Raw genomic sequence first — 23,005 nt, forward strand, 5'->3', positions numbered from 1 at the left:
CAGTGTGGGGAGTCGGTGTTAGATATTGGGGGGAGTCATACAGTGTGGAGAGGGGGTGTCAGTGTGGGGAGTAGGTGTTAGATATTGGGGGGAATCATACAGCGTGGGGAGGGGGTGTCAGTGTGGGGAGTAGGTGTTAGATATTTGGGAGAATCATACACCGTGGGGAGTAGGTGTTAGATATTGGGTGAGTCATACAGCGTGGGGAGGGGGTGTCAGTGTGGGGAGTAGGTGTTAGATATTGGGGGGAATCATACACCGTGGGGAGTAGGTGTTAGATATTGGGGGAGTCATACAGCGTGGGGAGGGGGTGTCAGTGTGGGGAGTCGGTGTTAGATATTGGGGGGAGTCATACAGTGTGGAGAGGGGGTGTCAGTGTGGGGAGTAGGTGTTAGATATTGGGGGGAATCATACAGCGTGGGGAGGGGGTGTCAGTGTGGGGAGTAGGTGTTAGATATTTGGGGGAATCATACACCGTGGGGAGGGATTGTCAGTGTGGGGAGTAGGTGTTAGATATTGGGGGAGTCATACAGCGTGGGGAGGGGGTGTCAGTGTGGGGAGTAGGTGTTAGATATTGGGGGAGAGTCATACAGTGTGGGGAGGGAGTGTCAGTGTGGGGAGTAGGTGTTAGATATTGGAGTCATACAGCGTGGGGAGGGGGTGTCAGTGTGGGGAGTAGGTGTAAGATATTGGGGGGAGTCATACAGCGTGGGGAGGGGATGTCAGTGTGGGGAGTAGGTGTTAGATATTGGGGGGAGTCATACAGTGTGGGGAGGGGGTGTCAGTGTGTGGAGTAGGTGTTAGATATTGGGGGGAGTCATACAGCGTGGGGAGTAGGTGTTAGATATTGGGGGGAGTCATACAGCTCGGGGAGGGGGTGTTAGTGTTGGGAGTAGGTGTTAGATATTGGGGTCAGTCATACAGCGTGGGGAGGGGATGTCAGTGTGGGGAGTAGGTGTTAGATATTGGGGGCAATCATACAGCGTGGGGAGGGGGTGTCAGTGTGGGGAGTAGGTGTTAGATATTGGGGTCAGTCATACAGCGTGGGGAGGGGATGTCAGTGTGGGGAGTAGGTGTTAGATATTGGGGGGAGTCATACAGTGTGGGGAGGGGATGTCAGTGTGGGGAGTAGGTGTTAGATATTGGGGTCAGTCATACAGCATGGGGAGGGGGTGTCAGTGTGGGGAGTAGGTGTTAGATATTGGGGGGAGTCATACAGTGTGGGGAGTAGGTGTTAGATATTGGGGGAGTCATACAGTGTGGGGAGGGGGTGTCAGTGTGGGGAGTAGGTGTTAGATATTGGGGGAGTCATACAGTGTGGGGAGGGGGTGTCAGTGTGGGGAGTAGGTGTTAGATATTGGGGGAGTCATACAGTGTGGGGAGGGGGTGTCAGTGTGGGGAGTAGGTGTTAGATATTGGGGGGAGTCATACAGCGTGGGGAGGGGGTGCCAGTGTGGGGAGTAGGTGTTAGATATTGGGGGGAGTCATACAGCGTGGGGAGGGGGTGTTAGATATTGAGGGGATGTCAGTGTGGGGAGTAGGTGTTAGATATTGGTGGGAGTCATACAGCGTGGGGAGGGGATGTCAGTGTGGGGAGTAGGTGTTAGATATTGGGGGGAGTCATACAGTGTGGGGAGGGGATGTCAGTGTGGGGAGTAGGTGTTAGATATTGGGGTCAGTCATACAGCATGGGGAGGGGGTGTCAGTGTGGGGAGTAGGTGTTAGATATTGGGGGGAGTCATACAGTGTGGGGAGTAGGTGTTAGATATTGGGGGAAGTCATACAGCGTGGGGAGGGGGTGTCAGTGTGGGAGTAGGTGTTAGATATTGGGGGGAGTCATACACCGTGGGGAGGGGGCGTCAGTGTGGGGAGTAGGTGTTAGATATTGGGGGAGTTATACAGCGTGGGGAGGGGGTGTCAGTGTGGGGAGTAGGTGTTAGATATTGGGTGGAGTCATACAGTGTGGGGAGGGGGTGTCAGTGTTTGGAGTAGGTGTTAGATATTGGGGGGAGTCATACAGCGTGGGGAGGCGATGTCAGTGTGGGGAGTAGGTGTTAGATATTGGGGGAGTCATACAGCGTGGGGAGGGGGTGTCAGTGTGGGGGCTAGGTGTTAGATATTGGGGGAGTTATACAGCGTGGAGAGGGGGTGTCAGTGTGGGAGTAGGTGTTAGATATTGGGGGGAATCATACAGCGTGGGGAGGGGGTGTCAGTGTGGGGAGTAGGTGTTAGATATTGGGGGGAATCATACACCGTGGGGAGTAGGTGTTAGATATTGGGGGAGTCATACAGCGTGGGGAGGGGGTGTCAGTGTGGGGAGTAGGTGTTAAATATTGGGGGAGAGTCATACAGTGTGGGGAGGGGTTGTCAGTGTGGGGAGTAGGTGTTAGATATTGGGGGGAGTCATACAGTGTGGGGAGGGGGTGTCAGTGTGTGGAGTAGGTGTTAGATATTGGGGGATTCATACAGCGTGGGGAGGGGATGTCAGTGTGGGGAGTAGGTGTTAGATATTGGGGGGAGTCATACAGTGTGGGAAGTAGGTTTTAGATATTGGGGGAGTCATACAGCATGGGGAGGGGGTGTCAGTGTGGGGAGTAGGTGTTAGATATTGGGGGGAGTCATACAGCGTGGGGAGGGGATGTCAGTGTGGGGAGTAGGTGTTAGATATTGGGGGGAGTCATACAGTGTGGGGAGGGGGTGTCAGTGTGTGGAGTAGGTGTTAGATATTGGGGGGAGTCATACAGCGTGGGGAGTAGGTGTTAGATATTGGGGGGAGTCATACAGCTCGGGGAGGGGGTGTTAGTGTTGGGAGTAGGTGTTAGATATTGGGGGGAATCATACAGCGTGGGGAGGGGGTGTCAGTGTGGGGAGTAGGTGTTAGATATTGGGGGGAATCATACAGCTCGGGGAGGGGATGTCAGTGTGGGGAGTAGGTGTTAGATATTGGGGTCAGTCATAAAGCATAGGGAGGGGGTGTCAGTGTGGGGAGTAGGTGTTAGATATTGGGGGGAGTCATACAGTGTGGGGAGTAGGTGTTAGATATTGGGGGAGTCATACAGTGTGGGGAGGGGGTGTCAGTGTGGGGAGTAGGTGTTAGATATTGGGGGGAGTCATACAGTGTGGGGAGGGGGTGTCAGTGTGGGGAGTAGGTGTTAGATATTGGGGGGAGTCATACAGTGTGGGGAGTAGGTGTTAGATATTGGGGGAAGTTATACAGCGTGGGGAGGGGGTGTCAGTGTGGGAGTAGGTGTTAGATATTGGGGGGAGTCCTACACCGTGGGGAGGGGGCGTCAGTGTGGGGAGTAGGTGTTAGATATTGGGGGGAGTCATACAGTGTGGGGAGTAGGTGTTAGATATTGGGGGGAGTCATACAGTGTGGGGAGGGGGTGTCAGTGTGGGGAGTAGGTGTTAGATGTTGGGGGGAATCATACAGTGTGGGGAGGGGGTGTCAGTGTGGGGAGTAGGTGTTAGATATTGGGGGGAGTCATACAGCGTGGGGAGGGGGTGTCAGTGTGGGGAGTAGGTGTTAGATATTGGGGGGAGTCATACAGCGTGGGGAGGGGATATCAGTGTGGGGAGTAGGTGTTAGATATTGGGGGGAATAATACAGTGTGGGGAAGGGATGTCAGTGTGGGGAGTAAGTGTTAGATATTGGGGGGAATCATACAGCGTGGGGAGGGGGTGTCAGTGTGGGGAGTAGGTGTTAGATATTGGGGGGAATCATACACCGTGGGGAGGGAGTGTCAGTGTGGGGAGTAGGTTTTAGATATTGGAGTCATACAGCGTGGGGAGGGGGTATCAGTGTGGGGAGTCGGTGTTAGATATTGGGGGGAGTCATACAGTGTGGGGAGGGGGTGTCAGTGTGGGGAATAGGTGTTAGATATTGGGGGGAGTCATACAGCGTGGGGAGGGGGTGTCAGTGTGGGGAGTAGGTGTTAGATATTGGGGGGAATCATACACCATATGGAGGGAGTGTCAGTGTGGGGAGTAGGTGTTAGATATTGGGGGGAATCATACAGCGTGGGGAGGGGGTGTCAGTGTGGGGAGTAGGTGTTAGATATTGGGGGGAATCATACACCGTGGGGAGGCGATGTCAGTGTGGGGAGTAGATGTTAGATATTGGGGGGAGTCATACAGCTCGGGGAGGGGGTGTTAGTGTGGGGAGTAGGTGTTAGATATTGGGGTCAGTCATACAGCGTGGGGAGGGGATGTCAGTGTGGGGAGTAGGTGTTAGATATTTGGGGGAATCATACAGCGTGGGGAGGGGGTGTCAGTGTGGGGAGTAGGTGTTAGATATTGGGGGGAATCATACACTGTGGGGAGGGAGTGTCAGTGTGGGGAGTAGGTGTTAGATATTGGGGGAGTCATACAGCGTGGGGAGGGGGTGTCAGTGTGGGGAGTAGGTGTTAGATATTGGGGGGAGTCATACAGTGTGGTGAGGGGGTATCAGTGTGGGGAGTAGGTGTTAGATATTGGGGGGAATCATACAGCGTGGGGAGGGGGTGTCAGTGTGGGGAGTAGGTGTTAGATATTGGGGGGAATCATACAGCGTGGGGAGGGGGTGTCAGTGTGGGTAGTTGGTGTTAGATATTGGGGGGAGTCATACAGCTCGGGGAGGGGGTGTTAGTGTGGGGAGTAGGTGTTAGATATTGGGGGGAATCATACAGCGTGGGGAGGGGGTGTCAGTGTGGGGAGTAGGTGTTAGATATTGGGGGAGTCATACAGCGTGGGGAGGGGGTGTCAGTGTAGGGAGTCGGTGTTAGATATTGGGGGAGTCATACAGTGTGGGGAGGGTGTGTCAGTGTGGGGAGTAGGTGTTAGATATTGGGGGAATCATACAGCGTGGGGAGGGTGTGTCAGTGTGGGGAGTAGGTGTTAGATATTGGGGGAATCATACAGCGTGGGGAGGGAGTGTCAGTGTGGGGAGTAGGTGTTAGATATTGGAGTCATACAGCGTGGGGAGGGGGTATCAGTGTGGGGAGTCGGTGTTAGATATTGGGGGGAGTCATACAGTGTGGGGAGGGGGTGTCAGTGTGGGGAATAGGTGTTAGATATTGGGGGGAATCATACACCATGGGGAGGGAGTGTCAGTGTGGGGAGTAGGTGTTAGATATTGGGGGGAGTCATACAGTGTGGGGAGGGGGTGTCAGTGTGGGGAGTAGGTGTTAGATATTGGGAATCATACAGCGTGGGGAGGGGGTGTCAGTGTGGGGAGTAGGTGTTAGATATTGGGGGGAATCATACACCGTGGGGAGGCGATGTCAGTGTGGGGAGTAGATGTTAGATATTGGGGGGAGTCATACAGCTCGGGGAGGGGGTGTTAGTGTGGGGAGTAGGTGTTAGATATTGGGGTCAGTCATACAGCGTGGGGAGGGGATGTCAGTGTGGGGAGTAGGTGTTCGATATTGGGGGGAATCATACAGCGTGGGGAGGGGGTGTCAGTGTGGGGAGTAGGTGTTAGATATTGGGGGGAATCATACACTGTGGGGAGGGAGTGTCAGTGTGGGGAGTAGGTGTTAGATATTGGGGGAGTCATACAGCGTGGGGAGGGGGTGTCAGTGTGGGGAGTAGATGTTAGATATTGGGGGGAGTCATACAGTGTGGGGAGGGGGTGTCAGTGTGGGGAGTAGGTGTTAGATATTGGGGGGAATCATACAGCGTGGGGAGGGGGTGTCAGTGTGGGGAGTAGGTGTTAGATATTGGAGTCATACAGCGTGGGGAGGGGGTGTCAGTGTGGGGAGTCGGTGTTAGATATTGGGGGGAGTCATACAGTGTGGGGAGGGAGTATCAGTGTGGGGAGTAGGTGTTAGATATTGGGGGGAATCATACAGCGTGGGGAGGGGGTGTCAGTGTGGGGAGTAGGTGTTAGATATTGGGGTGAATCATACAGCGTGGGGAGGGAGTGTCAATTTGGGGAGTAGGTGTTAGATATTGGGGGAGTCATACAGCGTGGGGAGGGGGTGTCAGTGTGGGGAGTCGGTGTTAGATATTGGGGGAGTCATACAGTGTGGGGAGGGTGTGTCAGTGTGGGGAGTAGGTGTTAGATATTGGGGGAATCATACAGCGTGGGGAGGGGGTGTCAGTGTGGGGAGTAGGTGTTAGATATTGGGGGGAATCATACACCGTGGGGAGGCGATGTCAGTGTGCGGAGTAGGTGTTAGATATTGGGGGGAGTCATACAGCTCGGGGAGGGGGTGTTAGTGTGGGGAGTAGGTGTTAGATATTGGGGTCAGTCATACAGCGTGGGGAGGGGATGTAAGTGTGGGGAGTAGGTGTTAGATATTGGGGGGAATCATACAGCGTGGGGAGGGGGTGTCAGTGTGGGGAGTAGGTGTTAGATATTGTGGGGAATCATACACCGTGGGAGGGAGTGTCAGTATGGGGAGTAGGTGTTAGATATTGGGGGAGTCATACAGCGTGGGGAGGGGGTGTCAGTGTGGGGAGTCGGTGTTAGATATTGGGGGGAGTCATACAGTGTGGGGAGGGGGTGTCAGTGTGGGGAGTAGGTGTTAGATATTGGGGGGAATCATACAGTGTGGGGAGGGGGTGTTAGTGTGGGGAGTAGGTGTTAGATATTTGGGGGAATCATACACCGTGGGGAGGGATTGTCAGTGTGGGGAGTAGGTGTTAGATATTGGGAGAGTCATACAGCGTGGGGAGGGGGTGTCAGTGTGTGGAGTAGGTGTTAGATATTGGGGGAGTCATACAGCGTGGGGAGGGGGTGTCAGTGTGGGGAGTAGGTGTTAGATATTGGGGGGAGTCATACAGTGTGGGGAGGGGGTGTCAGTGTGTGGAGTAGGTGTTAGATATTGGGGAAGTCATACAGCGTGGGGAGGGGGTGTCAGTGTGGGGAGTCGGTGTTAGATATTGGGGGGAGTCATACAGTGTGGGGAGGGGGTGTCAGTGTGGGGAGTAGGTGTTAGATATTGGGGGAATCATACAGCGTGGGGAGTAGGTGTTAGATATTGGGGGGAATCATACACCGTGGGGAGTAGGTGTTAGATATTGGGGGGAGTCATACAGCTCGGGGAGGGGGTGTTAGTGTGGGGAGTAGGTGTTAGATATTGGGGTCAGTCATACAGCGTGGGGAAGGGGTGTCAGTGTGGGGAGTAGGTGTTAGATATTGGGGGGAATCATACAGCGTGGGGAGGGGATGTCAGTGTGGGGAGTAGGTGTCAGATATTGGGGTGGAGTATCAGACGGTGTGGGGAAGGGGTGTTGGCGTGTGGAAGGGGTGTAGGTGTGGGGAAGGGGTGTAGGTGTGGGGAAGGGGTGTTGGCGTGAAGAGGGGGTGTCAGACACTGAGGGGAATGTGTGTGTGATATTTGTGGTTGTCGGATATCTCTTTATTCGGAAACAATGAGGATAAAAACCCTCTCTCTCTTACTATGAGACAACGCTACACATTAGAATCAGCAGCTGTGACGGCCAGGCCTGTAACTCCTACACAGAACATTCTCAGCACTAAAATAATAAATGATTAAACAGTGGCTATAACTAAATAACTTCCACCTGCATATACACCAATCATTAATTGGCTGAAACGAAATAAAGCTGATATATAATGAGTCGTATGGGATTGTCATACAACAAATGTGTTACTCTGTCACTATGTACTATACTATCTATACACTCGTTATATATTAGTGAATCATTAGGGAAGAAAAGACAATGGGACAGCTTTATATATACTGTAAGTGCGGAATTTGCAGCGAAGCGATGGATATATCTGAGACCCTGTCCTTACTTCCCAGGGATCGCCGAATCCGTATAAAATGGTTTTCCCCGGTAGCTATGTTTGCTCCTAATAGAAAAACAGCCCCAGTGTAATTTCCACCAACCACTACAGACTGCGCCACGTGGGTACCATGACTATAAGTGGTGGTAATAGACATCCGCTGCTGCTGTATGTAGTGTTGGGCTCGGGATTAGATTGATGGGACCAAATCGCTTGGCTCATTCCCACTCACTGCACCCACATAGAAGCGGGTGATGATGTCACAAAACACCCTTAATGTCTGTGACTCTCCCTGTGCGTCTTCTAGGCGGCTGTTAATGAAAGTCAGTGACGTATAAGATGTTATTGTATGGGTGTGAGGGAGGGAGGTAGATGGAACGCAGCTGAGAGCAGCTGGTTGGTTTCTGGGACGCATGTGTCTCTACCTCCGCTATGTTCCCTACTACTTACTCAGCAATTATTGCTATAAGGAGATCACAGATTATTAGTGTTTCTCTTACATCCTAGAGAATGCTGGGGTCCACATTAGTACCATGGGGTGTAGACGGGTCCACCAAGAGCCATTGGCACTTTAAGAATTTGATAGTGTGGGCTGGCTCCTCCCTCTATGGCCCTCCTACCAGACTCAGTTTAGAAAATGTGCCCGGAGGAGCCGGTCACAGCTAGGGGACAGAGCTTTTCTAGTAAAAAGTTATTTTAGAGTTTATTATTTTACAGGGAGGCTGCTGGCAACAGCTTCCCTGCATCGAGGGACTGAGGTGGGGAGCAGTGTCCGCCCTGCGGTGTCTGAGACACTGTCTCCGCTGACAGGACACTGAGCTCCTGAGGGGTCGGATCGTTCTCCGCCACAGGGGATCGCTCACCCCGGCAGCATGCCGCCAACCCCTTGCAGAGCTGAAGAAGTGGTGAGTGAGACACCGACCCCCCCTAGCAAGCGGGGGATCGGTGTGAAGATGGCGGCACAGGGTAGGAGCACAGTATTAACTGCGCTCCGAGGATGGCTCAGCGGTACATGGTGCAGCGCTGTGAGGGGTGCCCTGAGCCAGCGCTACACCCTACACTGGTCCAGAAGCTTGTCGGAGTCCCCGGATCTCAGCCAGCACTAAATCCTCAGGCCAGTATAAGCAGAAGAAGAGCGGGAAGACAGCGCCATTAAGGGGGTGGAGCTTCTCCTCAGAGCGGACCCAGCAGCGTTTCAGCGCCATTTTCCTGCCTGCACAGCGCTGAGAAGGAGAATCAGGTCCCTCCACAGCAACTCCAGCTATCTCTCACAGTACCAGGGGGTTGTAGAAGGGAGAGGGGAGGCTGTAATATGACTGTGTCTCCTATTAAGGTGCACAGTCAGCGCTGACAAGGGGTCTCCCTTTGCTGAAAGCGCTGTGTGTGGGTTGGCTCCAATCTCTGTGTCTCTCTTGCCATTCTTGGGGGGAAACTCTGTCTGCCCCCACCTGTGTGTGTGTGTGGAGTGTTTGGTGGTCTCCTTTAGCTATGTCCAGGGACACTGTGTCATATGTTGCAGAGGATTTGTCCTCCCAGGATGATCCCATACCATGTAATCAGGATTGCACTGGTTTAGCACAGATACCAGCAAGGGAGCCTGAGTGGTTTTCCTCTATCAAATCTTGGATTTCTCAGATTTCTGACAGGGTTGCAAGTAATGAATCTGCAACCCAGGTATTACAGAGCTCTATGGCAGTATGGCCTGGTTCTGGTACCTAAGGACGCTCCGCTATATACCCCCATAAGCGTGAGCTTTTGCATGTCACACAAGATGACACGGATACCGATTCTGACACTACAGATGGTGATGGGGATGTGTTACGGGCGTCCGCATCTCTTGTAAAGGGGGTGCAATTGTTGATAGAGGCTATCAGGGATGTGTTGAATGTTAATGATACCACACCTGACCAGGTTGAGGAGGCTTTTTTCACTAAAAATAAAAAAGCCTTGCTAACCTTCCCTGCGTCAAGGGAATTGAATACTATATTTGAGAAAGCATGGGAAAACCCTGAGAAAAAAATCCAGGTCCCTAAAAGGGTCCAGGTGGCGTTTCCTTTCCCTGAGGAGGATAGAAAAAAATGGGAAAACCCGCCGATTGTTGACGCATCTGTGTCCAGACTCTCAAAGTAGGTGATTTTGCCTGTTCCAGGATCAAATGCCGAAAAATTGATAACACGCTTAAATCAATGTACACTGCTTCAGGATCCATATTACATCCCACTATTGCTACTGCATGGATTGCAAAGGCAATAGTATACCTTACTTGAGGATTTGGATACAATGGATAAGGATGACGTTGCATTATTTTTACGCAACATACATGATTCTGCAGGTTTTATGGTAGAATCCATGAAAGGCCTGGGTTCCATGGCTGCGGGTATCTCTTCCATGTCTTTTTCAGCTCATCGGGGACTGGCTGCGCCAGTGGTCTGCCGACGCGGAATCCAAGAAAAGTGTGGAGTCCCTACCCTACACAGGTCAGGCTCTCTTTGGGGAAGCTCTAGACGCGTGGTTATGCACGGCTATAGCAGGTAAGTCTCCGTTAACTTCCCTCAGTAGCACCTGCTCCGAAGAAATCCTTCTCTTCATCTGCAACGCAGTCCTTTTCGGCCTAACAGGCCTAGAAAGGCCAGAGCGTCCCAATACCTTCTTTAGGGGAGGTCGAGCTAAGTCCAAGAAACCTGCAGCTGCAGGTTCCCAGGAGCAAAAGCCTGCTTCAGGTGCGCCAAAGTCCTCCGCATGATGGTAAACCGCGCGGCCTGGAGGAGGGGCCAGTGGGAGCCAGACTCAGACACTTCAGTCACGTCTGGGTATCGTCCGGCCTGGATCCCTAGGTGATAGATATTGTATCCCAGGGATACAGGCTGGAATTTCAAAGTTTCCCTCCTCATCGCTTTTTCAAATCAGGCTTACCAGCTTTGTTGGCAGACAGCACTGTACTACAGGACGCTGTCCAAAAGCTGGTGGAGGCACAGGTCATTGTGCCAGTTTCTCCTCCTGCGCAGGCCACAGGTTACTATTCGAACCTTTTCATGATACCGAAACCGGATGGTTCGGTCTGGCCCATTCTGAACCTAAAAATCATTGAACCCCTTTCTGAGGGAGTTCAAGTTCTCTCAGGGCGGTGATATCAGGTCTGAATAAGGGGGAATTCCTGGTATCCCTGGATATCAAGGATGCGTACCTCCACATTCCGTTATGGCTGCCGCATCAGGCTTATCTCCGTTTCGCATTGCTGGACTGTCATTTCCAGTTCCAGGCCCTGCCATTCGGCCTCTCCACAACACCAAGGGTGTTTACCAAGGTGATGGCAGAGATGATGGTTCTCCTCCGCAAACAAGGGGTGAACATCATTCCATATCTGGACGATCTGCTGATAAAGGCATCGACCAAGGAGAAGCTGCTGCAGTCCATTGTTCTCACAACCCGCCTCCTCAAGAGTCATGGTTGGATTCTGAACCTTCCAAAGTCACATTTGGAACCAACCCAGAGGTTGTCCTTTCTGGGAATGATCCTGGACACACAAGTGCAGAAGGTGTTTCTTCCACAGGAAAAGGTGTTGGTTATACAAACTATGGTCCAGGATGTCCTGAAGCCAGCCCGGGTGTCGGTTCATCAATGCATTCGCCTGTTGGGAAAGATAGTGTCCTCTTACGAGGCTCTCCAGTACGGGAGGTTCCACGCTCGGACCTTCCAACTGGATCTTCTGGACAAGTGGTCGGGATCTCATCTCCACATGCACCAGAGAATTTGTCTGTCGCCGAAGGCCAGGATTTCGTTCCTCTGTTGGTTACAATTACCTCACCTTCTGGAGCGCCGCAGGTTCGGGATTCAGGAATGGGTCCTTCTAACCACGGATGCGAGCCTTCGGGGCTGGGGAGCAGTCACTCAAGGAGTAACTTTCCAAGGATGGTGGTCAAGCCTGGAAGCCGGCCTGCCCACCAACATCCTGGAACTAAGAGCTGTCTACAACTGTCTTCTTCAGGCTGCCCCTCTTCTAAGAAATCGGGCCATTCAAGTGCAGTCGGACAACGTAACAACAGTGGCTTACATAAACCGACAGGGCGGAACGAAGAGCAGAGTGGCAATGTCAGAGTTGCCGAGAATACTCCTCTGGACAGAAAAACACGCATTGGCGCTGTCAGCCATCTTCATTCCGGGAGTAGACAACTGGGAAGCAGACTTCCTCAGCAGACATGATCTCCATCCAGGGGAGTGGGGTCTCCATCCGGAGGTGTTCAGGGAAATAACAGACCTTTGGGGATTACCTCAAATAGACATGATGGCCTCTCGTCTCAACAAGAAGCTTCGGCATTATTGTTCCAGGTCAAGGGACCCACAAGCAGTGGCAGTGGACGCCCTGGTGTCTCCGTGGGTGTTCCAGTCAGTGTACGTGTTTCCACCACTCCCACTCATCCCAAGAATCCTAAAGCTCATAAGGAGAACAAGGGTTCAAGCGACCCTCATTGCTCCAGACTGGCCGAGAAGGGCTTGGTAAGCGGACCTTCTGAATCTACTGCAAGAAGAACCGAGGCCTCTTCCTCTTCGGGAGGACCTGCTGCAGCAGGGGCCGTTCGCCTATCAAGACTTACCGCGGCTACGTTTGACGGCATGGAAGTTGAGCGCCTGATACTTGCTCGGAAGGGCATTCCAAAGAAGGTCATTCCTATCCTGATACAGGCTAGGAAAGGGGTAACGTCTAAACATTACCATCGTATTTGGAAGACATATGTTTCTTGGTGTGAATCAAAGAAGTTTCAACTGGGACGTTTTCTCCTCTTCCTGCAAGCAGGTGTGGATAATGGGCCTGAGGTTGGGATCTGTGAAGGTCCAGATTTTGGTCCTGTCCATTCTCTTCCAGGAACAATTGGCTGCCCTCCCTGAGGTTTAGACCTTTTTGAAGGGAGTTCTGCACATTCAACCTCCCTTTGTACCGCCTATGGCGCCTTGGGACCTTAACGTGGTGTTACAGTTCCTCCAGTCGGACTGGTTTGAGCCTCTACAGGAGGTCAAATTTCTTATGTGGAAGGCTGTCATGTTGTTGGCTTTAGCTTCTGCTAGACGTGTGTCGGAGTTGGGGGCTTTGTCCTGTAAAAGCCCTTACTTGATATTCCACGAAGATAGAGCTGAGCTCCGGACACATCAGCAGTTTATTCCAAAGGTTGTGTCGGCATTTCATATCAACCAACCTATTGTGGTGCCAGTGGCTACTGACTCCTCACTTTCATCAAAGTCATTAGTTGTTGTGAGGGCTTTGAAAATATATGTGAAGAGGACTGCTCGTCACAGGAAATCGGACTCTTCGTTTGTCCTGTATGATCCCAAGAAAATTGGGTGTCCTGCTTCAAAGCAGACGTTATCTCGCTGGGTTAGGTTCACTATCCAGCATGCGTATTAGTGTTCATTCTAGCACCCTGCACCTTTCAAAATCCGTGCAGTTCCTCTTTCCTGCCTGGGGTGTCACTCTCTGCTGTGGTGCTTATCAGCTCACTCTGATCTGTTACTCAATGCTTTGATACAGACCTGTGTGTGCTGAGAAGCACCAGAGCAGAGAGCGACACCCTAGGCAGGAAAGATGAACTGCACAGGATTTGAAAGGTGCAGGGTGCTAGAATGAACACTACTTATTCTACGGCAAGATTGCTGTGTCCAAAATCTGTTAAGGCCCACTCTGCTCGTAAGGTGGGGTCTTCCTGGGTCGCTGCCCAGGGGGTGTCTCGGCGTTACAACTTTGCCGAGCTGCAACTTGGTCTGGGTCGAACATGTTTGCTAAGTTCTACAAGTTCGATACTTTGGCCTCTGATGATCTGAGGTTCAGTCAGTCAGTTCTGCAGGAGCCTCCGTGCTCTCCCTCCCGTTCTGGGAGCTTTGGTACATCCCCATGGTACTAATGTGGACCCCAGTATCCTTAAGAGAAAATAGGATTTTGGTACCTACCGGTAAATCCTTTTCTCGTAGTCCGTAAAGGATGCTGGGCGCCCGCCCAGCGCTTCGTTTTCCTGCTATCGTTATTTGGTTCAGTACAACTTCGTTTTAGTTGAGTACTACATTGTTACTTGGTAAGTAATGTTTCAGCGGTTGCTGAGTAGTTCAAGCTGGTTAGCTTGATGTGCCTTGTATGTGTGAGCTGGTGTTAATCTCACCACTATTTGTGTATAATCCTTCTCTCGAAGATGTCCGTCTCCTCGGGCACAGTTTCTAGACTGAGTCTGGTAGGAGGGGCATAGAGGGAGGAGCCAGCACACACTCTCAAACTCTTAAAGTGCCAATGGCTCCTGGTGGACCCGTCTATACCCCATGGTACTAATGTGGACCCCAGCATCCTCTACGGACTACGAGAAAAGGATTTACCGGTAGGTAACAAAAATCCTATTTTTCCTCCATATTGGGTCTCTCATTCTTTATACATCATAGTGTGTTAGTGTAAGTGTCTTCTCCCATTAGTATTACAGTGCTGAGTACACGGATATATGCCCCAGGGTTACCTGTGATGTCCTAACCTCAGGGGTCTACTGGTGTTATATACTCAGACCCCTCCTCCTCTTCTCTCCTACAGGTGACCAGAAAACCATAAGCCATGCCTGGGAAGCTGAAGGTGAAGATTGTGGCTGGCCGCCATTTACCTGTGATGGATAGAGCTAGTGATTTGACAGATGCCTTTGTGGAGGTTAGAGTTGCCTTCCAATACATCTTATTGCACTAGATTGCAAGCCTTCCTGGCAAATTTTATTCTAGCTCCAAAACTTTCAGAATAGTTAATTAGTGAATTCCCTGTTATGTTGGTTAGCTGGCCTCGTACTGTACATGGCAATTATATTGGGTAACAAGGGTCAGGGGTGCGACGGGATAGTCACTCTGCGTTGCGGTTTGCTGTGCCCACACGCCAGCTCATTATCCTGCAAATCCTAATTTCTTTTACGGCAGAGACGATTGCTTTGCGTTTGATGTGTTCAGTTCAGAGTGGTTAGAAAGTTCCATATTTGCGAACAGCATCAGCGTGTATACAGCAAAATGATGTAATATTGTATACAAACCGTTATATATGCCATTGTATAATTATATCAATATACACTGCTGTGTCTTTCATAGACCTTTGTTACACAGCGCCTCCAGTGGTTACTCTGCTGAGACTCGCCTAGACACAGCGCCCCCAGTGGTTACTCTGCTGAGGCTCGCCTAGACACAGCGCCTCCAGTGGTTACTCTGCTGAGGCTCGCCTAGACACAGCGCCCCCAGTGGTTACTCTGCTGAGGCTCGCCTAGACACAGCGCCTCCAGTGGTTACTCTGCTGAGGCTCGCCTAGACACAGCGCCTCCAGTGGTTACTCTGCTGAGGCTCGCCTATACACAGCGCCTCCAGTGGTCACTCTGCTGAGGCTCGCCTAGACACAGCGCCCCCAGTGGTCACTCTGCTGAGGCTCGCCTAGACACAGCGCCTCCAGTGGTCACTCTGCTGAGACTCGCCTAGACGCAGCGCCTCCAGTGGTCACTCTGCTGAGGCTCGCCTAGACGCAGCGCCTCCAGTGGTCACTCTGCTGAGGCTCGCCTAGACACAGCGCCTCCAGTGGTCACTCTGCTGAGGCTCGCCTAGACACAGCGCCTCCAGTGGTTACTCTGCTGAGGCTCGCCTAGACACAGCGCCTCCAGTGGTTACTCTGCTGAGACTCGCCTAGACACAGCGCCTCCAGTGGTTACTCTGCTGAGGCTCGCCTAGACACAGCGCCTCCAGTGGTTACTCTGCTGAGACTTGCCTAGACACGGCGCCTCCAGTGGTCACTCTGCTGAGGCTCGCCTAGACACAGCGCCTCCAGTGGTCACTCTGCTGAGGCTCGCCTAGACACGGCGCCTCCAGTGGTCCCTCTGCTGAGGCTCGCCTAGACACAGCGCCTCCAGTGGTCACTCTGCTGAGGCTCGCCTAGACACAGCGCCTCCAGTGGTTACTCTGCTGAGGCTCGCCTAGACACAGCGCCTCCAGTGGTCACTCTGCTGAGGCTCGCCTAGACACAGCGCCTTCAGCGGTTAATCTGCCGAGGCTCGCCTAGACACAGCGCCTCCAGTGGTCACTCTGCTGAGACTCGCCTATACACAGCGCCTCCAGTGGTTACTCTGCTGAGGCTCGCCTAGACACAGCGCCTCCAGTGGTCACTCTGCTGAGGCTCGCCTAGACACAGCGCCTCCAGTGGTTACTCTGCTGAGACTCGCCTAGACACGGCGCCTCCAGTGGTCACTCTGCTGAGGCTCGCCTAGACACAGCGCCTCCAGTGGTTAATCTGCAGAGGCTCGCCTAGACACAGCGCCTCCAGTGGTTACTCTACTGAGGCTCGCCTAGACACAGCGCCTCCAGTGGTCACTCTGCTGAGACTCGCCTAGACACAGTGCCTCCAGCGGTTAATCTGCCAAGGCTCGCCAAGACACAGCGCCTCCAGTGGTCACTCTGCTGAGACTCGCCTAGACACAGCGCCTCCAGTGGTTACTCTGCTGAGACTCGCCTAGACACAGCGCCTCCAGTGGTTACTCTGCTGAGGCTAGCCTAGACACAGCGCCTCCAGTGGTCACTCTGCTGAGGCTCGCCTAGACACAGCGCCTCCAGCGGTTAATCTGCCGAGGCTCGCCTAGACACAGCGCCTCCAGTGGTCACTCTGCTGAGACTCGCCTAGACACAGCGCCTCCAGTGGTCACTCTGCTGAGACTCGCCTAGCCACAGCGCCTCCAGTGGTCACTCTGCTGAGGCTCGCCTAGACACGGCGCCTCCAGTGGTCACTCTACTGAGACTCGCCTAGACACAGCGCCTCCAGTGGTTAATCTGCCGAGGGTCGCCTAGACACAGCGCCTCCAGTGGTTACTCTGCTGAGGATCGCCTAGACACGGCGCCTCCAGTGGTCACTCTGCTGAGACTCGCCTAGACACAGCGCCTCCAGCGGTTAATCTGCTGAGGCTCGCCTAGACACAGCGCCTCCAGTGGTTACTCTGCTGAGGCTCGCCTGGACACAGCGCCTTCAGTGGTTACTCTGCTGAGGCTCGCCTAGACACAACGCCTCCAGTGATTACTCTGCTGAGGCTCGCCTAGACACAGCGCCTCCAGTGGTTACTCTGCTGAGGCTCGCCTAGACACAGGGCCTCCAGTGGTTACTCTGCCGAGACTCGCCTAGACACGGCGCCTCCAGTGGTCACTCTGCTGAGACTCGCCTAGACACAGCGCCTCCAATGGTCACTCTGCTGAGGCTCGCCTAGACACGGCGCCTCCAGTGGTCACTCTGCTGAGGCTCGCCTAGACTCAGCGCCTCCAGTGGTCACTCTGCTGAGGCACGCCTAGACACAGCGCCTCCAGTGGTTACTCTGCTGAGACTCGCCTAGACACCGCCTCCAGTGGTTACTCTGCTGAGGCTAGCCTAGATACAGCGCCTCCAGTGGTCACTCTGCTGAGGCTCGCCTAGACACAGCGCCTCCAGCGGTTAATCTGCCGAGGCTCGCCTAGACACAGCGCCTCCAGTGGTCACTCTGCTGAGACTCGCCTAGACACAGCGCCTCCAGTGGTCACTCTGCTGAGACTCGCCTAGACACAGCGCCTCCAGTGGTCACTCTGCTGAGGCTCGCCTAGACACAGCGCCTCCAGTGGTTACTCTGCTGAGACTCGCCTAGACACGGCGCCTCCAGTGGTCACTCTGCTGAGGCTCGCCTAGACACAGCGCCTCCAGTGGTTAATCTGCCGAGGCTCGCCTAGACACAGCGCCTCCTGTGGTTACTCTACTGAGGCTCGCCTAGACACAGCGCCTCCAGTGGTCACTCTGCTGAGACTCGCCTAGACACAGTGCCTCCAGCGGTTAATCTGCCAAGGCTCGTCAAAACACAGCGCCTCCAGTGGTCACTCTGCTGAGACTCGCCTAGACACAGCGCCTCCAGTGGTTACTCTGCTGAGACTCGCCTAGACACAGCGCCTCCAGTGGTTACTCTGCTGAGGCTAGCCTAGACACAGCGCCTCCAGTGGTCACTCTGCTGAGGCTCGCCTAGACACAGCGCCTCCAGCGGTTAATCTGCCGAGGCTCGCCTAGACACAGCGCCTCCAGTGGTCACTCTGCTGAGACTCGCCTAGACACAGCGCCTCCAGTGGTCACTCTGCTGAGACTCGCCTAGCCACAGCGCCTCCAGTGGTCACTCTACTGAGGCTCGCCTAGACACAGCGCCTCCAGTGGTTAATCTGCCGAGGCTCACCTAGACGCAGCGCCTCCAGTGGTCACTCTGCTGATGCTCGCCTAGACGCAGCGCCTCCAGTGGTTACTCTGCTGAGGCTCGCCTAGACGCAGCGCCTCCAGTGGTTACTCTGCTGAGACTCGCCTAGACGCAGCGCCTCCAGTGGTTACTCTGCTGAGACTCGCCTAGACGCAGCGCCTCCATTGGTTACTCTGCTGAGGCTCGCCTAGACGCAGCGCCTCCAGTGGTTACTCTGCTGAGACTCGCCTAGACGCAGCACCTCCAGTGGTTAATCTGCCGAGGCTCGCCTGGACACGGCGCCTTCAGTGGTTACTCTGCTGAGGCTCGCCTGGACACAGCGCCTTCAGTGGTTACTCTGCTGAGGCTCGCCTAGACACAACGCCTCCAGTGGTTACTCTGCTGAGGCTCGCCTAGACACCGCGCCTTCAGTGGTCACTCTGCTGAGGATCGCCTAGACACGGCGCCTCCAGTGGTCACTCTGCTGAGACTCGCCTAGACACAGCGCCTCCAGTGGTTAATCTGCCGAGGCTCGCCTAGACACAGCGCCTCCAGTGGTCACTCTGCTGAGGCTCGCCTAGACACAGCGCCTCCAGTGGTCACTCTGCTGAGGCTCGCCTAGACGCAGCGCCTGGGCTCGCCTAGACACAGCGCCTCCAGTGGTCACTCTGCTGAGGCTCGCCTAGACACAGCGCCTCCAGCGGTTAATCTGCCGAGGCTCGCCTAGACACAGCGCCTCCAGTGGTCACTCTGCTGAGACTCGCCTAGACACAGCGCCTCCAGTGGTCACTCTGCTGAAACTCGCCTAGACACAGCGCCTCCAGTGGTCACTCTGCTGAGGCTCGCCTAGACACGGCGCCTCCAGTGGTCACTCTGCTGAGACTCGCCTAGACACAGCGCCTCCAGTGGTTAATCTGCCGAGGCTCGCCTAGACACAGCGCCTCCAGTGGTCACTCTGCTGAGACTCGCCTAGACACAGCGCCTCCAGTGGTCACTCTGCTGAGACTCGCCTAGACACAGCGCCTCCAGTGGTCACTCTGCTGAGGCTCGCCTACACACAGCGCCTCCAGTGGTTACTCTGCTGAGACTCGCCTAGACACGGCGCCTCCAGTGGTCACTCTGCTGAGGCTCGCCTAGACACAGCGCCTCCAGTGGTTAATCTGCCGAGGCTCGCCTAGACACAGCGCCTCCAGTGGTTACTCTACTGAGGCTCGCCTAGACACAGCGCCTCCAGTGGTCACTCTGCTGAGACTCGCCTAGACACAGCGCCTCCAGTGGTTACTCTGCTGAGACTCGCCTAGACACAGCGCCTCCAGTGGTTACTCTGCTGAGGCTAGCCTAGACACAGCGCCTCCAGTGGTCACTCTGCTGAGGCTCGCCTAGACACAGCGCCTCCAGCGGTTAATCTGCCGAGGCTCGCCTAGACACAGCGCCTCCAGTGGTCACTCTGCTGAGACTCGCCTAGACACAGCGCCTCCAGTGGTCACTCTGCTGAGACTCGCCTAGCCACAGCGCCTCCAGTGGTCACTCTGCTGAGACTCGCCTAGCCACAGCGCCTCCAGTGGTCACTCTGCTGAGGCTCGCCTAGACACGGCGCCTCCAGTGGTCACTCTGCTGAGACTCGCCTAGACACAGCGCCTCCAGTGGTTAATCTGCCAAGGCTCACCTAGACGCAGCGCCTCCAGTGGTCACTCTGCTGAGGCTCGCCTAGACACGGCGCCTCCAGTGGTCACTCTGCTGAGACTCGCCTAGCCACAGCGCCTCCAGTGGTCACTCTGCTGAGACTCGCCTAGCCACAGCGCCTCCAGTGGTCACTCTGCTGAGGCTCGCCTAGACACGGCGCCTCCAGTGGTCACTCTGCTGAGACTCGCCTAGACACAGCGCCTCCAGTGGTTAATCTGCCAAGGCTCACCTAGACGCAGCGCCTCCAGTGGTCACTCTGCTGAGGATCGCCTAGACACGGCGCCTCCAGTGGTCACTCTGCTGAGACTCGCCTAGACACAGCGCCTCCAGTGGTTAATCTGCCGAGGCTCGCCTAGACACAGCGCCTCCAGTGGTCACTCTGCTGAGGCTCGCCTAGACACAGCGCCTCCAGTGGTCACTCTGCTGAGGCTCGCCTAGACGCAGCGCCTGGGCTCGCCTAGACACAGCGCCTCCAGTGGTCACTCTGCTGAGGCTCGCCTAGACACAGCGCCTCCAGCGGTTAATCTGCCGAGGCTCGCCTAGACACAGCGCCTCCAGTGGTCACTCTGCTGAGACTCGCCTACACACAGCGCCTCCAGTGGTCACTCTGCTGAAACTCGCCTAGACACAGCGCCTCCAGTGGTCACTCTGCTGAGGCTCGCCTAGACACGGCGCCTCCAGTGGTCACTCTGCTGAGACTCGCCTAGACACAGCGCCTCCAGTGGTTAATCTGCCGAGGCTCGCCTAGACACAGCGCCTCCAGTGGTCACTCTGCTGAGACTCGCCTAGACACAGCGCCTCCAGTGGTCACTCTGCTGAGACTCGCCTAGACACAGCGCCTCCAGTGGTCACTCTGCTGAGGCTCGCCTAGACACAGCGCCTCCAGTGGTTACTCTGCTGAGACTCGCCTAGACACGGCGCCTCCAGTGGTCACTCTGCTGAGGCTCGCCTAGACACAGCGCCTCCAGTGGTTAATCTGCCGAGGCTCGCCTAGACACAGCGCCTCCAGTGGTTACTCTACTGAGGCTCGCCTAGACACAGCGCCTCCAGTGGTCACTCTGCTGAGACTCGCCTAGACACAGTGCCTCCAGCGGTTAATCTGCCAAGGCTCGCCAAGACACAGCGCCTCCAGTGGTCACTCTGCTGAGACTCGCCTAGACACAGCGCCTCCAGTGGTTACTCTGCTGAGACTCGCCTAGACACAGCGCCTCCAGTGGTTACTCTGCTGAGGCTAGCCTAGACACAGCGCCTCCAGTGGTCACTCTGCTGAGGCTCGCCTAGACACAGCGCCTCCAGCGGTTAATCTGGCGAGGCTCGCCTAGACACAGCGCCTCCAGTGGTCACTCTGCTGAGACTCGCCTAGACACAGCGCCTCCAGTGGTCACTCTGCTGAGACTCGCCTAGCCACAGCGCCTCCAGTGGTCACTCTGCTGAGACTCGCCTAGCCACAGCGCCTCCAGTGGTCACTCTGCTGAGGCTCGCCTAGACACGGCGCCTCCAGTGGTCACTCTGCTGAGACTCGCCTAGACACAGCGCCTCCAGTGGTTAATCTGCCAAGGCTCACCTAGACGCAGCGCCTCCAGTGGTCACTCTGCTGAGGCTCGCCTAGACACAGCGCCTCCAGTGGTCACTCTGCCGAGGCTCGCCTAGACGCAGCGCCTCCAGTGGTTACTCTGCTGAGGCTCGCCTGGATACAGCGCCTCCAGTGGTTACTCTGCTGAGACTCACCTAGACACAGTGCCTCCAGTGGTTACTCTGCTGAGGCTCGCCTAGACACAGCGCCTCCAGTGGTTACTCTGCTGAGACTCGCCTAGACACAGCGCCCCCAGTGGTCACTCTGCTGAGGCTCGCCTAGACACAGCGCCCCCCAGTGGTCACTCTGCTGAGGCTCGCCTAGACACAGCGCCTCCAGTGTTCACTCTGCTGAGGCTCGCCTAGACACAGCGCCCCCAGTGGTCACTCTGCTGAGGCTCGCCTAGACACAGCGCCTCCAGTGGTTACTCTGCTGAGACTCGCCTAGACACAGCGCCCCCAGTGGTCACTCTGCTGAGGCTCGCCTAGACACAGCGCCCCCAGTGGTCACTCTGCAGAGGCTCGCCTAGACACAGCACCTCCAGTGGTCACTCTGCTGAGACTCGCCTAGACACAGCGCCTCCAGTGGTCACTCTGCCGAGACTCGCCTAGACACAGCGCCTCCAGTGGTCACTCTGCCGAGACTCGCCTAGACACAGCGCCTCCAGTGGTCACTCTGCCGAGACTCGCCTAGACACAGCGCCTCCAGTGGTCACTCTGCCGAGACTCGCCTAGACACGGCGCCTCCAGTGGTCACTCTGCTGAGGCTCGCCTAGACGCAGCGCCTCCAGTGTTCACTCTGCTGAGGCTCGCCTAGACACAGCGCCCCCAGTGGTCACTCTGCTAAGGCTCGCCTAGACACAGCGCCTCCAGTGGTTACTCTGCTGAGACTCGCCTAGACACAGCGCCCCCAGTGGTCACTCTGCTGAGGCTCGCCTAGACACAGCGCCCCCCAGTGGTCACTCTGCTGAGGCTCGCCTAGACACAGCACCTCCAGTGGTCACTCTGCTGAGACTCGCCTAGACACAGCGCCTCCAGTGGTCACTCTGCCGAGACTCGCCTAGACACAGCGCCTCCAGTGGTCACTCTGCCGAGACTCGCCTAGACACAGCGCCTCCAGTGGTCACTCTGCCGAGACTCGCTAGACACAGCGCCTCCAGTGGTCACTCTGCCGAGGCTCGCCTAGACAGCACCTCCAGTGGTCACTCTGCCGAGGCTCGCCTAGAAACAGCGCCTCCAGTGGTCACTCTGCCGAGGCTCGCCTAGACACAGCGCCTCCAGTGGTCACTCTGCTGAGGCTCGCCTAGACACAGCGCCTCCAGTGGTTACTCTGCTGAGGCTCGCCTAGACGCAGCGCCTCCAGTGGTCACTCTGCTGAGACTCGCCTGGACACAGCGCCTCCAGTGGTCACTCTGCTGAGACTCGCCTGGACACGGCGCCTTCAGTGGTTACTCTGCTGAGGCTCGCCTAGACATGGCGCCTCCATTGGTCGCTCTGCTGAGACTCGCCTAGACACAGCGCCTCCAGTGGTTAATCTGCCGAGGCTCGCCTAGACACAGCGCCTCCAGTGGTTACTCTGCTGAGACTTGCCTAGACACGGCGCCTCCAGTGGTCACTCTGCTGAGGCTCGCCTAGACACAGCGCCTCCAGTGGTCACTCTGCTGAGGCTTGCCTAGACACGGCGCCTCCAGTGGTCACTCTGCTGAGGCTCGCCTAGACACGGCGCCTCCAGTGGTCACTCTGCTGAGGCTCGCCTAGACACAGCGCCTCCAGTGGTCACTCTGCTGAGGCTCGCCTAGACACAGCG

At 55.3% G+C, this 23,005-nt stretch overlaps 1 protein-coding gene across 13 annotated transcripts in view; it reads left to right on the forward strand.

Annotated features, from left to right (window-relative positions):
- The window catches only part of C2CD5 (C2 calcium dependent domain containing 5), a 195,085-nt gene that overhangs the window by 48,421 nt on the left and 123,659 nt on the right, over positions 1-23,005 (forward strand). For all 13 annotated transcript variants that reach the window (XM_063929383.1, XM_063929381.1, XM_063929385.1 and 10 more), the window contains one exon: positions 14,295-14,405. In XM_063929383.1, coding sequence (XP_063785453.1) covers positions 14,316-14,405 — 90 coding nt within the window. In that variant the 5' untranslated portion in view covers positions 14,295-14,315. The remainder of the gene's footprint in view (positions 1-14,294; positions 14,406-23,005) is intronic.

This window comes from Pseudophryne corroboree, chromosome 6 (assembly GCF_028390025.1).
Source record: "Pseudophryne corroboree isolate aPseCor3 chromosome 6, aPseCor3.hap2, whole genome shotgun sequence".
NCBI lineage: Eukaryota > Metazoa > Chordata > Amphibia > Anura > Myobatrachidae > Pseudophryne > Pseudophryne corroboree.